Genomic DNA, 22,274 nt, shown 5'->3' on the forward strand with positions numbered 1-22,274 from the left:
GATTAGTCTGCGTCCAACTCATCTGAGATAAAAGCTGAGCTTTGACAGAGGTTTACTGGCAAAGAGGCAGAAAAAGCTTCATTGTACTTAAACAACATTTTATTAGCATGTCTGGCAAGGGATGATTTCATTGAAACTTTGGGCCATACAACAGCACCTCAGCACAGATCATTTTTAATCACCGTTCCTAATAAAACAGCAGAGATACTGAGTCGATACAAACCTGGTGTGGTTGACGGTGATTATTAGAGCACAGGTGGTTGTGTAGGCAGAGCTTTTAACTGCCAGTTCTTCAGTGTTGTTGCATGTTTTTACTGATTTACTGAAAACTCAGAGAGCACGTTAAAATCAATGTAAAATTACAGCTAAGCATATTTTTCTGTAAATCCACAGCAAATCTGAATCTGTCAGATACATCGAATTGTATCTGAGACTAGCACTAATTTGTCTCTGGCAATCTCACAGCCTTGATAAAAAAAACATTACCACAGAGCTTTGTCAGCAGACTATTGTTGTTCCCATGCATGAGGTCGCATATTAGCTGTGTGGCTATCAGGTGATTTCTGTTTATGTTTAAGTGCATTTCTTCTCATCCTTTGACATCATTAAAAATAGGGCCAACAGTTTATACCAAAACTGATCAATGTAGCTATACCAAACTGTATCTGTGTTCCTGTTTCAGTGTTACTCATACTTCGTGTGAAAGATTTAACAATTAAACTGTTGTTAAAGTCTCAGGATACGCAACAGTAAACCTGCAAGCCATGTAGCATAATTGGAAAGATCAAGCTACAACTTAAAATTAAAGTCCAAACAGGCTATAAATACTCCCAGAGCCCTTAATTGCACATTAACGTGTTCTTTCTGGAGGAATTAACTGTTCCTGACTGACCAGGCAGAGGCACAGAGACCTCATTAAAAAAAAAGACCGAGGGAAGGAGGAAGTAAAGGAAAACAAGAGAGACAGTTTAACAAGAGAGACAGGAGACAAAGAGGGTGTGGTGCCAGTATAAATCTCTGCACCGTTCATCATCCAGTTCTACCAAAACAACAAGAATCTCATGAATAGTTTGAGGATTGAGGAGTTTTACTTTTCAGACAAATAATGACGCATGTGCTACATGTATCACCACATCTAACTCTAAGTTATTATCTTTCTGCTGCTGGTTGTTGTTTAAATCACAAAACATGCTGTATCAGTCATTTCTTGTAAAGCACCACATATACTTCAAGTAAATGGTCAAACCAGAGCATCACTCTGTCGGTAGACTGGTGTAAAGCAGACAAATGCAATAATCACTCCCCTAGACTGAAGTCTTGCTTTAACTGCAGGAAAAATAGTTTGAAACATAAAAACTGAACACAAGTACTGGTCCAGCCGGACCTGTTTTGTCAGCTTCTTCTTGATAAATGACAGCTCTTTGTTGGTTTAGTTGGTTCAGAGGAAAGTCTTCTCCCCCCATGTCAGGCTGTTTCCTGATAAAGATGCCTTTTAATGTTCTTAAATAGTCCTTTTTTCCAAAAGCGAGGTACCTAAAGAGTTCCATTTGCATCAAAGTCCATGAATAGAATCGCAGAAATGTAGCATGGAGCAGAGATGTACAAGGATCACAGTCACTTTATTCAGCAGCTGGAAAGACAAAAAGGCAGACATGTTACTATGGTAACCATCTACGTTCATTTTTTGGAGGGGTCACATTTTAACCTATTTGTCTTTGGATGTGGGACAAACTGCTCCCAAATAACAAGGACAACATGGGGCACCGGCCATCAACAAGATGTCATTTCATATCCAGGGTGCCACAAGAGGAAGATGGAACACTTTTGATTCATTTCATCAGTGGAAAAATAACACGGAAATAAATATCACATTTTCAATTCAAGGCATCCTCGCATCAATATATCAAGTCAGAATATAACCTAATTTAAAATAATGCAAGGGGATGCATCTGCATTCAAATAAGATTGGTATTGACATATATGGGGGTTATCAAATGCACTTTGGGTCATTTTTTTTTTTCATCCTTCATTGCCAAATTTCAGTTGGTGAAAAGAAGATTGATACCAGTAAGTAGTCATCAAACTGTCTCAGTAATTCGACGAATGCTGTAGGAAACGAACATGCAGTCAAAAGTCATCTCCCTGATTGTCACGTCCAACCACTCGGATTTTATACACAAAATACACAGGGGCTGCTTTTCTCTTTTGGCCCCAAACCGAATTCTTTTTAAATGTCAAGTGTCTTCTAGCATGTCAGCGAAGGTTAGCCTTCAGAGACCACACTGTGCTGACTGTTAGGCTCAGTAAAAGACTTTTAGAAGTTCTCACAGGAGCTGGAAACATTAGCTACCTCCCTGGGACACCCTAATGATAGGCTGCTGGGCTTCATGCATATTGGCAATGAGGGAAAAAGTTGTTTGTCATGGATAAATATCAAATAGTAACAACGTGTCAAACCCCATCTATTTGGAGTTTGGTTGTTTATATGAAATGAAAGCTAAACCTTGCAGGTGATGTTCATTTTTCTTCACTTTAGTTCTCACTTTAGACAAAACTCAGTGGTATAATAACACAAACGTGGCTCTTTGTTGCTTCATTGCATGTATATAATTTGGTAATTATGGATGTTGACTTTTAAAGAAAATGGCACTCAGGATCTTTTTAAAGCCCAAGACGTGGGGGAGGTGTGTGTTTCTGTGCATGGATGTGTGTGCACAGCTACTCCTATACATGTGTGTACATCTGTGTGTGTATAAATCAGCTCTCACCTCCTCCATCACTTCCAGTGGTTTATGGGAGCCCAGCAGGGAGCCACATCAGCCTCCCCTTTGATGGTGACACACATGATTCATGGCTTTTAGAGACCGTTTGTTTTCATTACGCCTCCTCGTCAGTTTGCTGTAGCTGCATCACGGTTTCGTGCAGCGCAAGCAAATTTCAGCCAGAATGAGAGGAAAGAATTTCAAGAGGAGAGTTTTTTTGGCACTCGAAGAAACAAAGGGGCTTGGTTTGGGTAGAAAGAGGAGAAACTTAAGTCAGGATGACGGCTGCCCACGGCTACTTTTTCCACCATTGCTTGGGTTCAGAGGTGGTCAGGGATTCATAATATGTCAGAGTCTTGGAAAAGTACGAATTGAAAGGGTACGGAAAAGTCAAAGGGCCAATCTCTCTTGAAACATCCATTTTTGTCTTTCCAGCTCTGACTTTCTTCTAATCCCTCCTCTGCATTCTCTAGTTGTTGCTCTTTATATATTATACAAAACCTGCACACTTGCTTAGCCGAGGCAGAAATAAAGTTAAATAAAAATCTGAAATGGAGTGGCTCAAAGTGTGCATACCTATGATGATGACAATATGAATAACGATGATAGTACTGATGGCAGTTATGGTGACAAAATCAAGGGTGATGAAGAGGATCAAACCAGAGGTCACGCTTCAGAGACGATGGGTCAGAGGGCTTCAGCAGAATGAGCCATGCTGTCACGTGGAGGCAACATTTAGCAGGGGGCGTCCTTCACCATCAAGTTGTTGAATTAAATGAAAATTGAGTGATGTCTGGCTGTTTTTCTCTCACCTGTCCCGGATCCTTACATAGAGCACAATGTCCCTGTTGTGATACCTTTCACTACCGTTGGCACTCGTGGGCAGTAATAGCTGCTTTTGGGAAGCAAAGCAAGGGAATCACAAGAATCCATAGTTACTTCTGATATGTTTCTTGACAACAATCACAACTACAATATTCAGGAAGGGGTAGTGGCTTAAAAATCAGCTCCGTCCAAATGCTCACATAAAACCCTCTCATCGCAGTCTTTCCATCATCACGGAGGCAAATAGTTTATCTAAGTTGAGGTCTTAAATAGTGTGAGTCCACTGGTGAGCGCACACAGTTTATCTCCTCAAGCCTCTGAGCCAAGTAAAAATATTCCCTGTCATGAGGAGTTGATCATACGTTTCAGGGCGACAGTCAAAACACAAACCTTACAGTCAGGTGGGGCTAGTGTCCGGCAGACATGGTCGACCAGGCCCCCTCCATCCTCCAGACAGAGAAGGCATAACTCAGTCTCTCATGGGCCAGGTAATTACATCCAGCCAGCTTAGTGTCTATGTCATCGCTCTGCAGAACCTGGTACAGAAAGTCAATGTAACGCGACGCCAGCTTAAGGGTCTGAATCTTGCTCAGTTTGTCAGAGGGGAGCGTTGGGATTATCTTACGCAATGAGGCGAAAGCTTCGTTCAGAGATTGTGTCCTTTGGCGCTCCCGGATGTTGGCGATCACCCGCTGGCCATGTGTATCCTCAAGGGCTGAGAGACCTCCCGGACTAGGACGGGGGACAGGAGACAGGGATGGGCCTGAGGAAGGTGGCCGATGTTGAGGACTTCTCTTGAGTCTTTTGGGTCCAGTCGGGGTGTTGATCTGGATGCCATCCCCTGACTTGACCTTGCCATCGTCTGCTGATGTGGTTGGAGTAACTACGGTAACCTGATCCTCCGTGTGTGAGTATGTCTGTCGTTTATTCCCGGTGCCCCGCGGTGTTGCTACAACGACGGGACAGGCGTTAGAAGGTGGTCGTCCCGTGTTCTCCTCGCTGGAAAGCACCCCTCCCTCAGGATGGTCATCATTAGACTGCTCCTCCTCTCTCATGCTTGGCCACGTTTTTCTACAGTCTTCACTCTCTTTTACGTGACTCTCTATCATTCACTCCTCTGAATATTTCCTGTGCTTCTCCCTTTCCTTCAGTCTGCCTCTCTCCACTCCCCTTCTGCTTTTTTCGTGCAGTTTTCCTCTCTTCTGTTCGTCTTCAGGAACTCCCTCTGTTACGTTGTGCGTTTCTCCGGCCTTCTGCTGTGTTGTTCCTCTTCTCCAACAGTTATCAGCTTTACACTTTGTCACATCCAAACATGCCCGGCCAAAATGTGTGAGTAATCAGTACTCAGTTTTAGATTGCCACAGTGCTTCTTCATCCACATATGTGGAGACCTGCCAATGATCTCTTCCCACTCTCTGTGAGTATGCAGTGCATTGGCAAACCAGACTGCTCTCATGTCCCCCTCCTGTAGCTGCATGTGAAACAACAGCAACCAGAATCTGACTTTTTAAAGGGAGGGAACCATGAAACTTTCAGCTGCCCACCCATCTAGCTCACTTATTGGTCCGCAGGACTTTTTCTGGACAGCTGAGCTCAAAACAACAGGAAGAATGAGTCTTAAGCGATTGGTCCAATCAAAGGTACTAGGCGGAGACAAAGGTGTGTCGTACAGCCAACCAAATCAAACCGTTGTGACGTTTGGTTCTTGTCATAGAAGTTGCCCAAGTTTATAGGTTCCAGATTTTCTCGACAGCAAGTCGCTACCATCCCCCCTCTTGCTGCCTGGTTCTTCCCCCCACTCCCCCTGCCTCCCCTCTCCACAACTCAGCACCATCATCGGTTGCTTTCAATATAACTCAGAGAAAAAGAAAAAAACTAAAAAAAACTAAAAGAAGCCTCACAAATGTTTTCATTTCTGGTTTGAAAGTTGGACAAAGTTCATCAGCATTTTGCTGCTACATTGTAGCTCTGTCTGCTTTACAAATAATGAAATGTGATAATTTTTTGAACACATAACATTCCAGGAAGATGCAGTAATGGTTACAAACTTAGGTAATCATTCTGTCGTTGTTCATTTTTTTGTTGGGTAGAAAAATATATATTGTTACAACTGTGGCAGGTCTGCCATTGTTAGAGGCTGAAGATGAAGATAGAAGACAAAAAAAATTACTGGATACAATACTTCATAAACGATAAATGAACACAAATATGGAAATTGGATAGCGTATCCTTTTACCAGTTAATCTAGACTTCTTCATTTCACAAATGACCAAAACAAAAATCATTTTTGGTGTTCTATGACTGTACAAAATCAAGATCTCTTGAGTAGTTATTCTTCTGGTTCTTCTTGTTTGTGAAACAACAGAGATGGTCTGTTTTATTTTACTGCCAGTGACTTGGCTGTAGTTTCTAAGCACAAACCTGGAGGGAGGAAAGAGCTGGCATTCAGTCAGCTCTGCAGCACCGAGGTTCAATCACAGCATTACGGAAACAGTGAGTTCAGTGAATCAAGGGGAGTCCTGCGGGACATTTTGTTGCTTTCATGCAGAGCTATATCTAGAACAAGCCTCCGTCCAGGTCCAACACGGACTTTGCTCTCCAAACTTCTGGATGAGCCTCCAGCATGGCCCACAGCCACACCCCCACCAGAGAATAGTCTATTGTTAGCGTACTGGAACTGGAAAAGTCTTTTCATTGGATCAACTCAAAGATGGCTCAGACCCACAACAAATGGAGAAACCTCTATTGTCTGACCACAGACGATACTTTTGTCATGACGGTGTATGTTTTTGTGGTCACATCAATGTTTACACTATTATGTGTGTAATATACTGTGCAAACCCCATGTCTATAAAGTTGCTGGAGCTTTCTGAGGCTCCTGTAATCCAGAGTTATCTTCTTCTTCTTGGTCATCTCCATCTTCCTCTTCATCTATAGTCTATACGAATCCGATGGGACAAGCTTCCAACCAGTGCCCAGGCGTGTCCATAATACAGTGAAGCTGACCTATCCCAATGGCAGGTCAGGGCAATGAACATAGCATATGGCTCACACAGAAAAGATGAGAATAGATGAGCTTATTACTATAAAACTTTGCCTTAAACTTTATGTCTGCTCATTGTGGGCAGACTGCACATATCTGTGAAACCACAAGCACACCAGTAGAAACAGGTAACAAATTAGACAGACATTTACTCATTGTGTATCAACCTAACATTTTGATTTGAATATGATGTCGTCTTTGTTGGAGTTGGAGTTTGGCACATGTCTGCATGCATGGAAGTGTGTTGTGTAAATGTATGTAATGTATATTTATATATGCCTAACTGACTAGAGGAGAGTGCACGTATGTGCATGGAGGAGAGATAAATAAAAAAAAATATGTAAATGAATAAAAATGATAATGTTGAGAAATAAGTTAATGAAATAAATATTAAAAAATTAAATGAAAATACGCAAGTGTCGGCTAGTTGGGCTTTGTGGGGGTTCAGTGCAGCCCGGGAAGGAGGTGACTGGAGACGGTTAACAGAGTGCACGCTCTTTTTTTTTTTTCTTGTTTTGATATGTTGTTTTTTCCTTTTGTTTAATTAAATTTAGATTTCTTATTGTTCTCTCATGCGTGCGATTGCTTTGAGTCAACACCAGACTTTCAGGAGGGAGCTGGTCTGTTGCAAGTCATTCCCAGCTTGGCATATTGGGCTGACCTCAGACCCTCTGGGAGCCAGCCAGTTCATGGTGAGGGAGTTAATATATTGTTATTTTATTTTCTTTCTAATTCTAGACCACTATAGTAAGGTATGAAGTGTTGAGATGAAATGGTGATTTCCTCCTAAGACCACGGCACTGTTCTTAACTGCAGCTGGTGCCTGGGTTTTATGCTGGGGCTGCCCATTGCCTCTTAACAGTTAGGATGTGTAAAATGCACAGTATAAAAATTTCCCCACAGGGAGTTAGGTATAAACTCAAAAGCATCCTGTGGAGTTTTTGAGCACTTGTAGCACTATGGAGCAATGCTTGTGAAAGTGTTTCCATGTTTTGGTTGTTCTGCATGTAACACAAGGATTTCAAGATTTGGCTAGTGGATGTGTTATGGGGGCAGAAATGCATTCAACAGCTTGATGGACCTTAAGGATACACACAACGAGTCTTTTCTCATTCACTGATGCTTCGGCCACAGAGAATTAAACAAAAATTACTGCATCTGCCAGATTGTTGTCTTGCAAAGGTTGTTTATGGTGAACATGTTCGCAAGCAATGGAGTAAACACAGAGCAAAATTAACATTGATGTGGATTCATATCTCTGGCCTGATGGATTCCTTTTAGCTCTGTTGTAGTTTCCACAAACTCAAGTGGATAAAGAGACTAAAAACAAGGCAGAGCAACATCTTTCACATTTCACATCATTATTTGTAATGAATATCAATATGATCAATAATTCATATAAAAGATATTATGGAGTGCAGCTGAAATCATTTTGGAAAATATCAGGTTTGAAGAGAATGTGTGACTTTCACTTTCTCAAGCTTTACATGACAAACAAGGCATGAGTTCACACAATGATCACACCAGTATTAATGCAACCAGTCTGGTGTTGAATGACTAGAAATATTAACATCAGAAAGCCTGAGTTAAAGTAATAATCCTGCTCTCGTAGAGTCCATCGAGTCGTTGTGGAAATGAGTCTCCATGAACACTCCTGTACACAGACCACTGCCAACCTGGCTGACTCCTTTTCATCTTCTCTTTAAACATCATCAGACTGTGCATCCTCTCTGTGGGCGATGGGACACCTGTGGTGCATCACAAGTATTTACATATCACAGTTCCCTTGAAACTACTCCTTGCAAGCTAAAAATAAATACCTCCAAGCTACAGGAGTGAGTGATGGAAAATGGATATCAGGTCCTGGTATAAACACACATATACTGGGGCGGGGGAGAGGGGAGCGGCACGCCACGATCACAATGCTTCGTCTTGTATGGGAAGGCCCCCCGGAGGCTGACTGTGTGTGGAAAAAGAGGAAAGAACACCCGACCCTGTCTGTTTGAACTGCATGCTTAAATGAGGACTTAGCATAAATATTTCCACCAAGAGAAATGGGAGAATGTTATCACATGTGGAGCTTATATATAAACACACATGGCACACACGCTTACTTGAAAATTCATGGGTTTACAATGTGGCGCGCCCCTACACAGGCACACACAAAAAAAGAGGATCCATTATATAAACAAGTCGATTAAAGGATGTTAGGAACATTACCTGGTAAAATGTTTGTTTGTCATTTAATAAGAGTGTAGCTCATTTTCTGCATAACAACTATGATTGTGATGCATTTGAACAATGGTAGATTTAAAATCCAAAATGTAGCCACAGTTCACAGAGTTAGTATTTGTTGCAAGGTTTGGTTTGGATTTGACAGAGCTGGTCGTCAGTATACACAACTTTTTTTCTAATGTGGAAAATATCTTGCACATTTTGAAGATATTCTCATCCCAGGTCAGAAAATACCAGTGCTGCTTTGTCGCGCTCCTCAGCGTTTCATACAGATGCACGAGGCACTCTTTAGTATCACTGCTCCCATTGACTCTATTACCAGGTGCAGGAGGCAGCTGTTTTTCAGAGGTAAAGCTCTGATAAACAACACTAAGGAGCAGATGAAGTTAGTCACAATGTGTTGAACTTCAGTATGTTCAATGTAGAGGAAATATGTTGCTTAGGAGTTGGAGGAGACCAAATCAGAGCTAAAAGGAGAATTAATATTTAACTTAGATTCATCAGGAGCATGACTCCATGTGAATGCTAATGTTGCTTCATGTTTTCAGTCTATCTCAGAGATGAGCATTTGAAATGATAAACCATTTTTATTTGGAAAGCTTTTGTGTGAGCCCTCCTCTCCCTGCCTGGGCAAAATTAGCTCAACCCATAGAGCCAATATGGCCACATTTATGGGAATGAGGAAAATTAAAATAAACTTGAGTTTTCCTTTAGTTGAGACCCAAATTTCAGCAGCATGTTAAAACGTAAAGAAGCTCACCAGTGTCACGTCTGTTCATCGTTTATGAGGCAGATCACAGATGACAACAAAAGTTAGCATTCGACTGCTTTTGCTCTTGTATCTTCCCACTTTTCATTCAAATTCTGTGATACCATTCAAATGTGGTCAATGCAAATCCTTCACTTCATACTGTTTTTACTCCTCAGATACGGTAAAGCTCAATACTGCAGAATGATTTTGTATATGACCCCAAAATAAACTGGATCTTCATTCTGTAACAGGAACACTCCTCAGCTATGATCAACAAAGGCCACTTTCAATCAAAACACTGAACACTTCATGCTGCACTTTCACCAGTTGTCAATTGTTCAATTTCAATTGTGCACAAAGAAAATTTCAAGCTATAAAAGTAGTGACCAAAACTAAAAAAAGCTCAATGAGCGTTGTTTGATAAGTATTACTAAGTATGTAACCTTAAAAGCTGTTATCAAAATCAACATGACCACACTGCCAGAACATGAACGTGTAGCATTCGAACATCAGTCCGTCTGTACTTTACAACACAAACAGTAAATGCTTTACAGAACATAACAGGGAGTGCTTACTGAGCTGAAGAGAGTATTTTGTGATTGAAAGTGTGAGAAAGTCTGAGAGGAAAATCTCTTCCAGAGCTATCCAAATGATGAATAACCCAGGGGAGTATTACAGCATATGTGAAAAAAGTTGTATAAAGCTTTTTGTGTCTCCAGATGGAGCTATGTGATGTCTGATAACTGATAATATAAGTTGCAGGGTGGATGATGCTGTGTTATGGCTATGCGTGTTCCCTGTGCTGTTTGTCCCTTTTCCTCTCCTGTCCTCTCTAACTCTGCCCAGGTGTGCTAAATCTGATTGCTGAATGAGGTGCACCTGACCTGTGACTAAAGCGCTTAAAAGCTCCTGTGTCTGCATCCGAAGAGGCTTCTGGTGTGGGGACTGCTGGTCCGCCTGCCTCTCAGCCTGGGACCTTGTGTTGGGTGTTGACCTTGTGCATTTAGTTATTAGTGTGTAAAAGTAAGCAGTAAGCACCAGGTTTTGACAAAGAATAAGCTTGTGGGGAATTAAAAAGACATCATCTGTCTTTCTGCTGCATTGATTTGAATCATTTTTCCATTGTAAGTCCAGCAGTGCCAAAACTGGTGCAATACTTTATTAAAGTGAAAATAGACAACTTTTCAACCTCCCCAGTGTCTCCATGCAGTATTACTTTTGGCACCGCTGTCGTACACCAGCCCAGTGCCCAGCAACTACCAAAAACACAGGATCCACTTCATTTGTTTCCAAGTTTCCGTGAAGAAACGGTCAACACCACTTAAGAAATGAAAGAGGAGAAAGACGCATGTTCACCGAAGACATAAAGTGAAACTGTCATAATTTTATATGGACTAATAACATTTGAGAATTCCTTTGTACAAACACGTAACTACAGCAGGGGCTGGCATCAGGGTGGAGGGGGGAATAGAGGAGAACATTAGGAGAAAAAGCACAAGTTTATTCATCATTTAGTTCATAATGGAGACATGAAAGCAGAAAGAAACAGTGCCAGCAGGACTGGATCACCATCACCGGGAGATGAAATTGCGAAGTGGAAGCAAAGCTTATAGGGAACCAATCTAAATGCAGATGCTGTCATTATTTTATAGCCATTACACTGAGCAATATTTAGTTCATACCTTGAAGTTGCCGCTTAAAATAGTTACGAGTTGTTCTGCAGAGAACATAGGACATAGCAGTGCTGGAGTGCTCACTTTTGGCAGAGAGTGAGAAAGAGCTTTGAACTGTTCCTGTAACTGTTAAAATGAAGCATGGTGAAATTACAGGACTCAGAAATGTTCTTTGGGGTTCTTTATTCTGAACAAGAACATTTTGTTTTCAAGTTGAAATAAAGTAAAAGCTCTAAAATCAAAAGTTGCACAAAGTTGTCCTCTGTGAATGATACTTAATTTCTATGTGCACATGTTCATGTAGACCATGGGGCTGTTGCTCTGTCATTAACTTGGCTGCAGTTTAAGGTTCAGGATGGGTTTCAATCTGTGTCATCAGAAAAAAAATCACATGGTCTCCTCAACCCCACTGTGTCCTCTGAGGTCGAGATAAAACTGCACCTGTTTTTAACTCTAAACCCAGTTGCTGTTGTCTTGCAGAAATGACTTCAACCCAACTCAAGGACATCATATCTGAAGTTTAACTTGAACATATTGCAAATATGATTTTCTTATATTTCCTATAAAGCAAAATGGTGCTGTGGATGGCAGCCTCGGAGCTGCTCTCTTGAGCTACTCTACAAGAAATCATTCGTACCATCCAGCCCGCCGGTCCGGACTTAGACGAGTTCAGAGTCTGGATACATTCAGGAAACATCATTTGAGATCCATCTCATCCTGGATGCTACCTGTTCCAACTTCTCCCCTCTGGGAGGTGCTACAGAGCTCTGTATGCCAAAACACCCACACACAAGAACAGATTTTTCCCACAGGCCATCACTCCGGTGAGCAGTTAAATCGGTCAATAACCCTCTCACACGAAAACCAAAACCACTTCTACTACAGATTGTGTTCTTACAGTTTAAATGATCCATTTTCAACGTGTACATATCATCATGCACTGTCACTGTCTATATGTATCGTGCTCGCTGTATGAAGACATGTAGACATGCATATATTGTACAATCATCCATGTATATCAGTTCAATGTTCGCGTCTTTGTACTAATTGTATTGTTTACAACTTAGACAAACACTTGATTGGATGTGACATTTTATTTATCTTCTTGGTCACTGGGGCTGTTTCTTTATATACATTTATATACACACTTATTTTACCACATATTTGCCAAAATAATAGTTCTGTCTGTTCTTTACCTTTATTTATTAAGCTTTATTTATCCTTGGTCTCAGCTGTCATGTCTATTGTTGTGGAAGTATATTGAGAGCAATGAACAAAACAGGGTCAAATTTCTACAGTCAGCCAGTAAGATTGATTATGGAAAGGTCTGTATTACTCTGATCTTTAGAGCTGAACCTGTGCTCATTTTAGCAGAGCAATCAGGTCCAGATAAACCCCTGCAAGTTCTGGTTAAAGCAAACCCCAGCTGACCCAGACTCAAATGCGTGCCGATGTTTTTTGGGGTTTTTTTGTGAGCAAAAGTGGCGCATGAAATGTTTGTCTGTCTATCCATCAGACCAGAAAGCAGAGATAAAATATCACATACATAAAAGCTAGAGGAAACTTATATAGAACATGAAACAACCAAACATTGTGGGTAAATATTCTAAGGACTATAACTATATACATGCACACGTACAAACACCCAAACAACCACTGTGATGCGTGAAATAAAAACAGTTTAAGAAAGGTATCAGCAGGAATTGTAGCTGCACACAGACCAATGAACACCCCTGACAGCCCGCTGTGGGCACATGAGGATACAAAAGCTCCAGCAGCTGCACCCACTGTCACCCCCAACCTTCCAACAAATCCAGAGCGGTCTACCCCTTGTCCATACTGGTCTGTTGCAGCCTCTGCTGCAGAAAGAGATACTCCTATTGCCCCCGCCACCCCCGTTAGAGCTCCTATAGTGGGACCTGGACCCAGCACAGGGAGAGCCAACTTTATGGCACCTAAAACTGCTGTACCAGAACCTGCTGCAGTAAAACAGATTTTACCTGCTCCACCCTTTTGCCAAGACACAAATAATGACATTCCTACAGTAACTGTCAACAGCAGAGATATTAAAACTGCAGGAAAAATGGCCTCCAGTACAACCCTGCATGTGTTTGTGGATGTTGGTGAATGTAAGGAAACAATCAGCTGCCCTGAAGCGTTATATACATCATATATGTTCAACATCAATGGCACGGTTACAGTGGTTAGTTTGAGGGAACGTGATTTTTCAAGTTCTCTTGTAGCTATAATCAGAGGGATCAAAACAACTACAAGTATTAACCTAATATTAAACATAAAACCCATCAAAAACATGACAAATAAATATACTGCACAGTAAAAAATTGAAGGAACGATGATAAAACAATGATAAAATTGTGGGTTAAACCAGAAGAGAGAGAGGACTGTAAATGTACATACTACTACTATTGGAATGAAAAAACGCTGCAAAACAGTAACATTTAAAGTAATGGATAGAAAACTTTCTAAAGCTATACCCAGAATGTATCCGGTTATAGTGACAGCCATGAGACACACTGGCCCAGCGACAGCCAGGGCCTTTCCCATCGCTGCTTCACCAGATCTTTTAATCCCCAGTGAGTAAGTTGCTAATCCAATATAGATACCTACAGCTAATGACAAGGTTGAGGAAAAAACACCAAACATCTCTGCAAAGATGGACATTTGAATTCCATGCATTTGATCATTATTTCCAAAATAATAAGAATTGTACCTAACATGTTTGTCTAACTGGTCCATGAGCAGGCTGTTGTCAGCCAGAAGCTCCAGCGACTGAAGCGCGACGACTGCTGTCGCTCCCAGCAGAAGACCACCTGCACCTCCCGACAGCAGTCCAACACAAAAGATGGAGATGACTGATGCCAAACCTGAAGACAATTTGATTCTCATTAGTAGTATAGAGGACAGGTCACAGTGTGTACCACCAACCCTGTACAGCAGGTGTGGACTCAAGTCATGTGAGTTTCAGCTTTGACTTAATCAAAAAACACTTGCAACTCCACTTTGACTCTAACTGCTACGAGTGGATTTTGTGATTCAGGAGTGAGGTTTACATGAATCGAGTGAAATACACAGGGAACATCTGAAACCCTTAACTGTTACATTCGGTGTCAACTTTCCTTGACTTGCCAAATACTTATCTCCTCATTATGTTGATAAATAACATAAACCATGCAAATCTTAAAAATCACTGTGCTGTTACTCTGTTTGATAAAACAAATGCTTTAAATTCTAAGAGTGTATATTGGCCTGTTTAGGACTCAACACACCATGTTTAGGACATGGGCTTGACTTGGGACCTGAATTGGGATTTCATTCACAAACTTACTACAGACTTACTTGTGACCTACAAACAATGACTTTGTCCCACCTTTGAGTACCATTATTTTTATTAAGAATACACACAAAGCTTACCAGAGGAAACACAGGTTGGCAGTGTGATATGTCTGTAAAAAACAATGAAATAATGTTATCAAGGTTGAAGCAATGTGGAAGAAAACATGACTTCTTTAAATTCAAAGAAATGTCGGACTGTGACCACCATCGATATTGTGTTACCTGTTACTGAAATCTAAGATAAAGACCAGTGCTGAAGGACGGACTTTTATTTAGTAACAATTTAAACTGAGCATCAGGTGTCTTAGGTTCACCTGTTGACCCTGGTGTTGTCCTCTGTAACAGGAGCCATCTGAAGGTTCCGCTGATCTGATTCTGAAAAATGAGACACATTCATACAGATGAAGAGACATTTACATTGATTAATGTTCTGCCAATAATCCACGTTGTTAATCTCCACAAAATACTTTTAAGATACGGATCAGATGATTTCCAATTCACTAATGATGGCAGCTGGGAAAATGAAACTTCACTGTGTTATATCTACATTTCTATCAAACTAGCAGCACTATAAAATAGGCTCACAATGTTTCATTTCCATCTTAAAACAATACTTATATGAACATTGCAGCCCTTTTTGCCAACTGTAATCATTCGTACTGTTCAGATTGGTCAGTAAGAGATCCCCTCCGAATCTGCTTCCAATGCAAATGATGGGGGACAAAATCCACAGGTCACAAGGAGAGGGTCTCTAAAGGATCAGCATGAAAAGGATGAATGTTTACAGCAAGCAAAAACTGCACCTGACTAATCTCAGCAGTGTGTTGAGACTTGAATTCAGCTCACCACCGTCAGACGGGTCCATTTTTTGTGAAGCAGCTCACAATGACAGCAAAAGTTATTCTTTCATTCCTTTTCTTCTCAGATCTTCCAGCTGTAGTTCCTTGAAATTCTCTGATACCACTCGGGTGTGATCAATCACAAAGAAATCCCCTCACTTGATACTGTTTTTGACTCCTCAGATACGATATGAAGGAGCTCGATACTGTAGGAGGTGTTGTGATGAGCCCGATGCAAAACTGGAACTTCAGCTTTCTGTCACAGTAACATTCCTCAGCTCTGATCAACAAAGGCAACAGTCAATCAGAATCATGAAACACTTCATGCTGCATTTTGCAGGTTCATAGGTTTCAACTGTCCGAAAGAGCTAACTTACTGAACTAAAACAGTTCACTGAGGAAAGTTAAGTATCACTGAATATGTCATTTTAAACTATTCAAAAAGACTGCCTAATAAGGATTTTAATTAGGAATAAAATTCATAAACTGGGACTTGAAAGAGGCAGAAACATAAATCACGTTAGGGCTCACAATGCAAGGCAGCTTTACACTTGTCATATTTACAGTAAGTGTCTGCTGGCCCAGTGAGGAATGTTGATGATCAGGTTCTGAGTTTGTTGATCAGGGACTGGGCTGTCACAGAAGATATAGCTTCCAGTAAGCAACACCCAGAGGCTGAAATTTACAGGGAAGACAAAAGAGGGATTTGGGATCACGATAGAAGAAAAAAAAAAAAAAATGAACACGATCGTACCATGAATTATGATGTCATGGTTTTGGGTGTTATTTTTGTTATTTCTTGTTTTATGTTCAAAGTTTTCCTCATGTGTCATCTGTTGCTTTGCTTCCTGTGTTTTCCTGCCTTTGTAATTGATTTGTTTCACCTGTTCCTTCATTGCTCCTCCCTCCTCAGAGTATTTAAGCCAGTCTTTTCCTTCAGTCTGTGCCAGTTCATCCTTTTACCTTGTTTGTCAGGAGTCCCAGCCCTTCCTAATGTATCCCAATGTTTCCCATTATTTCTTAATGTTTCCCAATGTTTCCCAGTGTTTTCCTGTGTTTCCATGTTTTCTTTCTTGGCACTATTGCTTTGTCTTTTCCCTGGATCTCTCTTCTTTTTGGATTCCTGCTGTCTTTTTGGATTTGTTTGCCTGTTTGGACTCATTTCTTTGGATTCGACCTTTGCCTACCTGACTATTTCGAAAGCCTTTTGTTAATTGCTTTGTGTTTTTTAAACAGTAAAAACTGTAGCTCGAACAGAGATCAAGATGTTGGTGAGTGTGACTCTTTCATTGGGAACACCAAAACAAGGGGTTGGACACAAATGAAAACTACTGAGTCAGACCCAGTCCTGAAGGCACCTTCTGGGAAGCCCCCCAGAAAGAAGCATGGCTCCTGCTGACATTGTGTCTCTCAGCTGCAGAGCTCCTCGTCCTCACTGCTGCACAGTACCCTGGCAAACGTCGCTCCAGTTTGTGGGTCAATCACCACCAAGTCTGCTCCTTGTTCTGCTGAGTCTGGGATGGCTGGCACACACAAGTGTGACATATGGAGAACATCATACTTCAACTGTTTTCTAGAAAAATAATATCTTTTTTAGGAATTTACACCACATTAACTTGACCTCACACAGATGTCCGATGCTGAAATGAATGGAAGGTCAAAATCAACACATCGTAGAAATATCCTACTGGACAAAGACCCTATATGTAGAGACATAGCTGAACAAATGAAAAGGACTGGTGTTCCCAATGAAGGAGTCACACTCACCAACATCTTGATATCAGTTCGAGCTGCAGTCTATTCAAACGCACCAGGGTGCAGTGAGTCACCCTTTGAACAGATCTACATATTATTTTGTAGTTTTTTTGGCCGTGAAGAATTGTGTTTGGAAATGAACGTTTTTATTCTAATGTGCCTCTCCCTCTCTCTCACTACCAACTTTCAAACACTATTCACAGTCTGTGATGTGAAAAAAGTTTTTTCCAAATGGTCATGAACTTTACCTGCCAACTGCACAGTATTTTGCTGAAAAACTGACAACAAAATGTAATGCAGTGGTGGGCCAGTGAGCGTAGTCACTGCTGTGCTTTCTGGGATCCCCCTTTTCTATGTTTCCAGCAGAAATAATGTTACATAATGCTCTCTCTCTCTCTCTCTCTCTCTCTCTCTCTCTCTCTCTCTCTCTCTCTCTCTCTCCCTCTCTCTCTCTCTGTTCCTCTTTCACAGACTCACACCAGTGTTGCATCCTCACTCTCTCTCTCTCAGTTTCTTACTCTTCCTGTACCTCACATGCGACGTCTCCACATCTCTATTGTCTGTGCAGGTTTGGTCCTCTCCTGTCATCACTCCCTGCAGCTGTCCATCAGACACACTCTCAGCCTCACTACAGTTGACATTTTTAAAAGCCATCTCTTTCTTCTTCCAACTACAAGGTGATTTTGACGTCCAGACTCATGCAACTATCGAACACATTTGAGATTAAATCAACATCTGACATTGACAAGTGTCATTGGAGCACCTTTCATTGGGACCTCACTTGGAAGCCCCAGGAGGACATCTTCTGGGATTGTTGCTGGTAGCTGACTGGATAACAGGTTGTAATTTCCAAAAACTGTTATGATTGTCATCAGCTGGTTGGAACATTATTTGTCACTTGCCTTATTATTTATCTGGGTCATTACAATTGTCATCTCATATTAATATTCCCCTTGACACAACAAAAAAATGTTTGGAGTAACCAGATCTAGCATGTATCCATCTGACACACAATGACTTCACTGAAAAGTCCATCCTCTGTGTCTGTGCACTGGAGCCTTTAAGTTTCCACATCAAACTTGTGTAAGTTGGATATTCCTGCTTCCAGACCTTTCTCCTTCCATCCCAGAGCCTGCCACTCCCATCTGCCCTGCAATTACCTCATCAGGCGCTCTCTATATGTACACTGGCCCACATCCTTTGCTCCTCTGTCAGTTCATCCCATTTGCTTTGGAGCCTCTGTAACCTACACCTGCACCTAGATCTGGACCTGGACCTGGACCTGCCTGCCTGCCTGTCTGCCTGTCTGCACCTGCCTATGAGCCTTCTGAATCAAATAATCATTGAAATCACTTAAATCTGCCCTGTCTGTGTTTAGATCCCATCCTTGAAACTATGAGCAGAACATGTTGTTGAGTGGAGGAGGACTTTGAATAAAAAATGTCACAACAGCTTTGGTTGACCAAAGAATTCCAGAGGGTGGATGCTGTATTATTCCAAATGATTGAAGAGAAGCTATGAACTGGCACATATCTCACCAGCTGTGCATGTAAAACACCTGCAGTAAACACAACAACTTCACTGTCAACAGCAAGTGTACTTATAATGTTTAGACTGGCCAGAAGCTCTGGAAATGTCCCCCATGCTGTATTTGTCACACCATAGTTTAGCACTACAGTCAAAGTGTGGAGTTGGTGCTCTCAGGAGAAGCTCGACCACACAGACTTATGTCCATTAGGCTCATTTTGAACATGTTTCTAACTGCACAGACACTGTCTCTTTGGTTTCTTTTGCTCCATGATGGTGCTCTCGTGAACATGCCCTCCACCCACAGATTACACCCACACATTCCTCGACCAGGTGTGGCCAATTTAGACTTCACCAAGTGCTTTTACTTTTGATTTGTATTTGTTTGAGCTGTGGCCTTAGTGTGATGTTATAAAGTTTTTGCAAGGTGTTAATCAGAAACTCTGACTGATTTTCTTTGCTTTGGCTCACCCTTGCTGATATGTTGATCATTTGGATCATATGGTGTATTAAGAGCTTCTGTTTCATTAATTATATATTTTGGCAGATGTTTGATGTGTGTGAATTTGTTCCTGTCAAATGGGAAATATTGTTCTGTGTACAGTCAGTGATCGTTTTATAACAACCTTCTGGAGACTGCATAATTGCATCTTCCTCTGTAGTATCTTCTTATACTATTTATTGCATATCTTATTCCTTCTGTCTTTGTTGTAGTATATCTTTAATATCAAATTGATGTATTTATTGGTATCAGTTTTCTTTTTATTTCTAGAAATGAATTACTCCTGGACATTCATCTTGAGGATATTAATTTTTTTAATTAGAATTTGCATTGTTAAAAACAAGAAGCTCTTTCAAGTGCTGTAAGAGCAGAGTAAGAGAAAGGAGGACAAGCAGACCTGAACAGCCAAACAGAATATGATGCACATGAAGTGACTGAGGCTTCGACCATAATGCAGTGGAACATTTAAGCGCCATCTGGTGGCCATTGAGAAAACAACCAAAAGGTTAAAAAACTGAACGACTCTGGAGGAAGACAGTTTTTTTCTTTTTTTGGATGAAGAGTATAAAATGATAAAATCTTATAAAAGTATAATCTAGAAATGTAGCAAACAGTAGACACAGAATAACAAAACAAAACTCCCACTGTTACAGTTCAATTTATACATTGTGAGAAATACTAAATATTCCACACAAATGTCTTTGATTTATGTTTGATCTGAATGAAATAATTGTTGTTGTTGCTCATGTGTTTGGCCACACAGACCACATGATGCTTAATCACAAAATATGAAAATGTTGACTCATCGAACTCATCTCTGATGGCGACGCGTCCGCCTACAGGTGGGAGGTTGACCATCTGGTGACCTGGTGCAACCAGAACAACCTGGAGCTCAACGCTCTAAAGATAGTGGAGATGGTTGTGGACTACAGGAAGAACTCAGCCTCACCTGCCCCCATCACCCTCTGTGACTCCACTATTGACACTGTGGAGTCTTTCCGCTTCCTGGGAACTATCATTTCCCAGGACCTCAAGTGGGAGCCGAACATCAGCTCATTCAGCAACGTTTAAGCGACACACGTGGGGCATGCTGATTTCCTGCCCTGCGTAATATTCTGGACACTCTACCTGCCCTTAAACGACTACTGCAAGAGATTGCTCAAGAACGTCATGGTGAAAAAACTGTTGAGACCCGAGCTCTTCTGGCTCAAATTGACCTAGAAATTGTTGTGCATCTTGTTACTCTGCGTAAGTTGTTTGGGGAGACAAAGCTACTGAAAGACCACCAGCAGGAGTCTTTATTTGATAAGTTGTGGGATGAAGCATTGAATATTTGTGAGCTGTGTGATTCTGCAACAACGTCAGTGGCGAAACGTCAGGAAAGGCTGAGCTCTACACTCAGTGGCTACTGCACACTAAGCACTGATGGTCAGAGGGAGGTAGAACGAGACAAAGATATGTTTCGCACGTCATTTTTCTATCCTGTAATTGACAGCACGCTCAATGAGTTCAACAGACATTTCTCCAATACCAGCTGTGAGCTCATGAGAAGCATACAGTCTCTCAACCCCCAGAGTGATGCCTTTTTAAAGGAGAGCAATGTTTTTTTCATTTGGCCGTTTGTATAATGCAGACATTGATGATTAAGGGCATGAGCTCCATCAATTTAAGAGAGTTTTGGACAGAAAAACACAGAGTGGTGAAGTTAAAAAAACATGCAGTACAGCTGAGCTGGTTTGTTTTATTGAGCCATACAGGGAAGTTTTCTTTGAGCTCAAGTGTGGACTCAACTGTCCACTGTAGTGGGGCTTCCATGAATAGGAAATGGCACATTGTTGTAGCCTGGAGTTTTTTTGAATTGACACCCTGTATTTGTACCCTGTACTGTATTTTTCATTTTTTTATGGCCCTACCTCTCTTGCACCTGCACTCACTCTTGGACAAAATAAATGTTTATATGATTTTAAAGTAAAATAAAGTTGATAATCTTTAAAAATCATTTGTTGCCATTTTTAATGTGGCCCTCTGGTTAAACACTGGCTCCTTCTTGGCCCTCCTAGTAAAGTCTATCTATAACCGCCACTGATCTCATTTACACACACTACTGATTTTTTCTGACAAAAAAATAGGACAAAAACTGAGTCGATATAGCCTAGTGACATCAATTCATAATTCACAAGCTTCTTCAAGAAGAACTGGAAAGGACCAAAATGGACCAGAAGATCAGCCAAAGATATGAGACTGATCTGATCACTGCAAGACAGCAGGCTGACACACTTCAGTCTCACTCGGACACGGTGTCAGAAGGCTGGCGCGTGATCAATACCTTGAGGGCTGAGCAGGACACCCCTCGTCAAAAGATGGCGGAGGAGAAGAAGAGCACCTTGCAGCAAAATGTTGGGAGAGAACTGGAGGAGCTGAAAACTCAGCTCAACGATCAGATCTCCCTCAACCTTCAGCTTTCCACCAAGGTTGAGGCTGAGCGAGAGGACGGTCGACCTCCCCTAAAGAAGGCCAGGCATGAAGAAACGCCTGAGGGTGAGCCATGGAAGATGCAAAGGTCCCTCATATTCCCTCCTTCGAATACACCTGTCATCACACACCTGAAAGAGGCTCAAGTCCCCCTCGAGTCCACAGAGGAGGCAGAATCCACTGATGAGAAGCTCCCAGAGACAACACACAATTTTTGGGATTCAAGAATTGGAAGAAGTAGAGGACTTCAAATCAGAAAAGAAGGGTTCAGAAAAATCAGGACAGAAATAAAATACATAAAGTAAATTAAAAAAAAAAATTCCTGCATCTATGGTTGTATTTGCACTTTTTAGTCATTGCATAGTCAGTCTTTTAAGAATTGGCTGTAAAATGTAAGACCATGTCTCTCTAATGGTGAGGGGACACATTATGACTGCTGAGCTGATTACATAATATCAAATATGACTAACAAACTATAGAAATGTTAGCATTCAAAGTGACATGGATTACTCTGGAAGCTGCTTGCCAGCCTGTTT

The 22,274-nt window shown here is 41.3% G+C and overlaps 2 protein-coding genes across 5 annotated transcripts; both read right to left on the reverse strand.

Moving 5' to 3' along the window:
* Positions 1-79: 79 nt before the first annotated feature.
* LOC143327667 (twist-related protein 2-like) lies at positions 80-5,066 on the reverse strand. Of its 4 annotated transcripts, none has more exons than XR_013077747.1 (2): positions 3,575-4,842; positions 80-1,630 (listed from the first exon to the last, which is right to left on the reverse strand). XR_013077747.1 is itself a non-coding variant. In XM_076742137.1 (2 exons), exon 1 carries the CDS (start codon positions 4,694-4,696, stop codon positions 3,995-3,997), a length of 702 nt encoding a protein of 233 aa, XP_076598252.1. In that variant the 5' UTR covers positions 4,697-4,837; the 3' UTR covers positions 1,069-1,630; positions 3,978-3,994. The 4 variants fall into 4 exon arrangements, 1 of the variants encoding a protein (XP_076598252.1); XR_013077746.1 differs by having other exon boundaries at positions 84-1,630; positions 3,339-5,066; XM_076742137.1 differs by having other exon boundaries at positions 1,069-1,630; positions 3,978-4,837.
* Positions 5,067-8,249: 3,183 nt separating this feature from the next.
* Positions 8,250-15,685, reverse strand: LOC143327471 (uncharacterized). Its single transcript, XM_076741824.1, has 5 exons — positions 15,490-15,685; positions 14,958-15,018; positions 14,722-14,753; positions 14,021-14,174; positions 8,250-8,378 (listed from the first exon to the last, which is right to left on the reverse strand). The coding sequence occupies exons 1-5, from the start codon at positions 15,506-15,508 to the stop codon at positions 8,333-8,335; spliced, it is 312 nt and encodes a 103-aa protein (XP_076597939.1). The 5' UTR covers positions 15,509-15,685; the 3' UTR covers positions 8,250-8,332.
* Between the last annotated feature and the right edge of the window lie 6,589 nt (positions 15,686-22,274).

The sequence above is a fragment of the Chaetodon auriga genome, chromosome 10, assembly GCF_051107435.1.
Source record: "Chaetodon auriga isolate fChaAug3 chromosome 10, fChaAug3.hap1, whole genome shotgun sequence".
NCBI lineage: Eukaryota > Metazoa > Chordata > Actinopteri > Chaetodontiformes > Chaetodontidae > Chaetodon > Chaetodon auriga.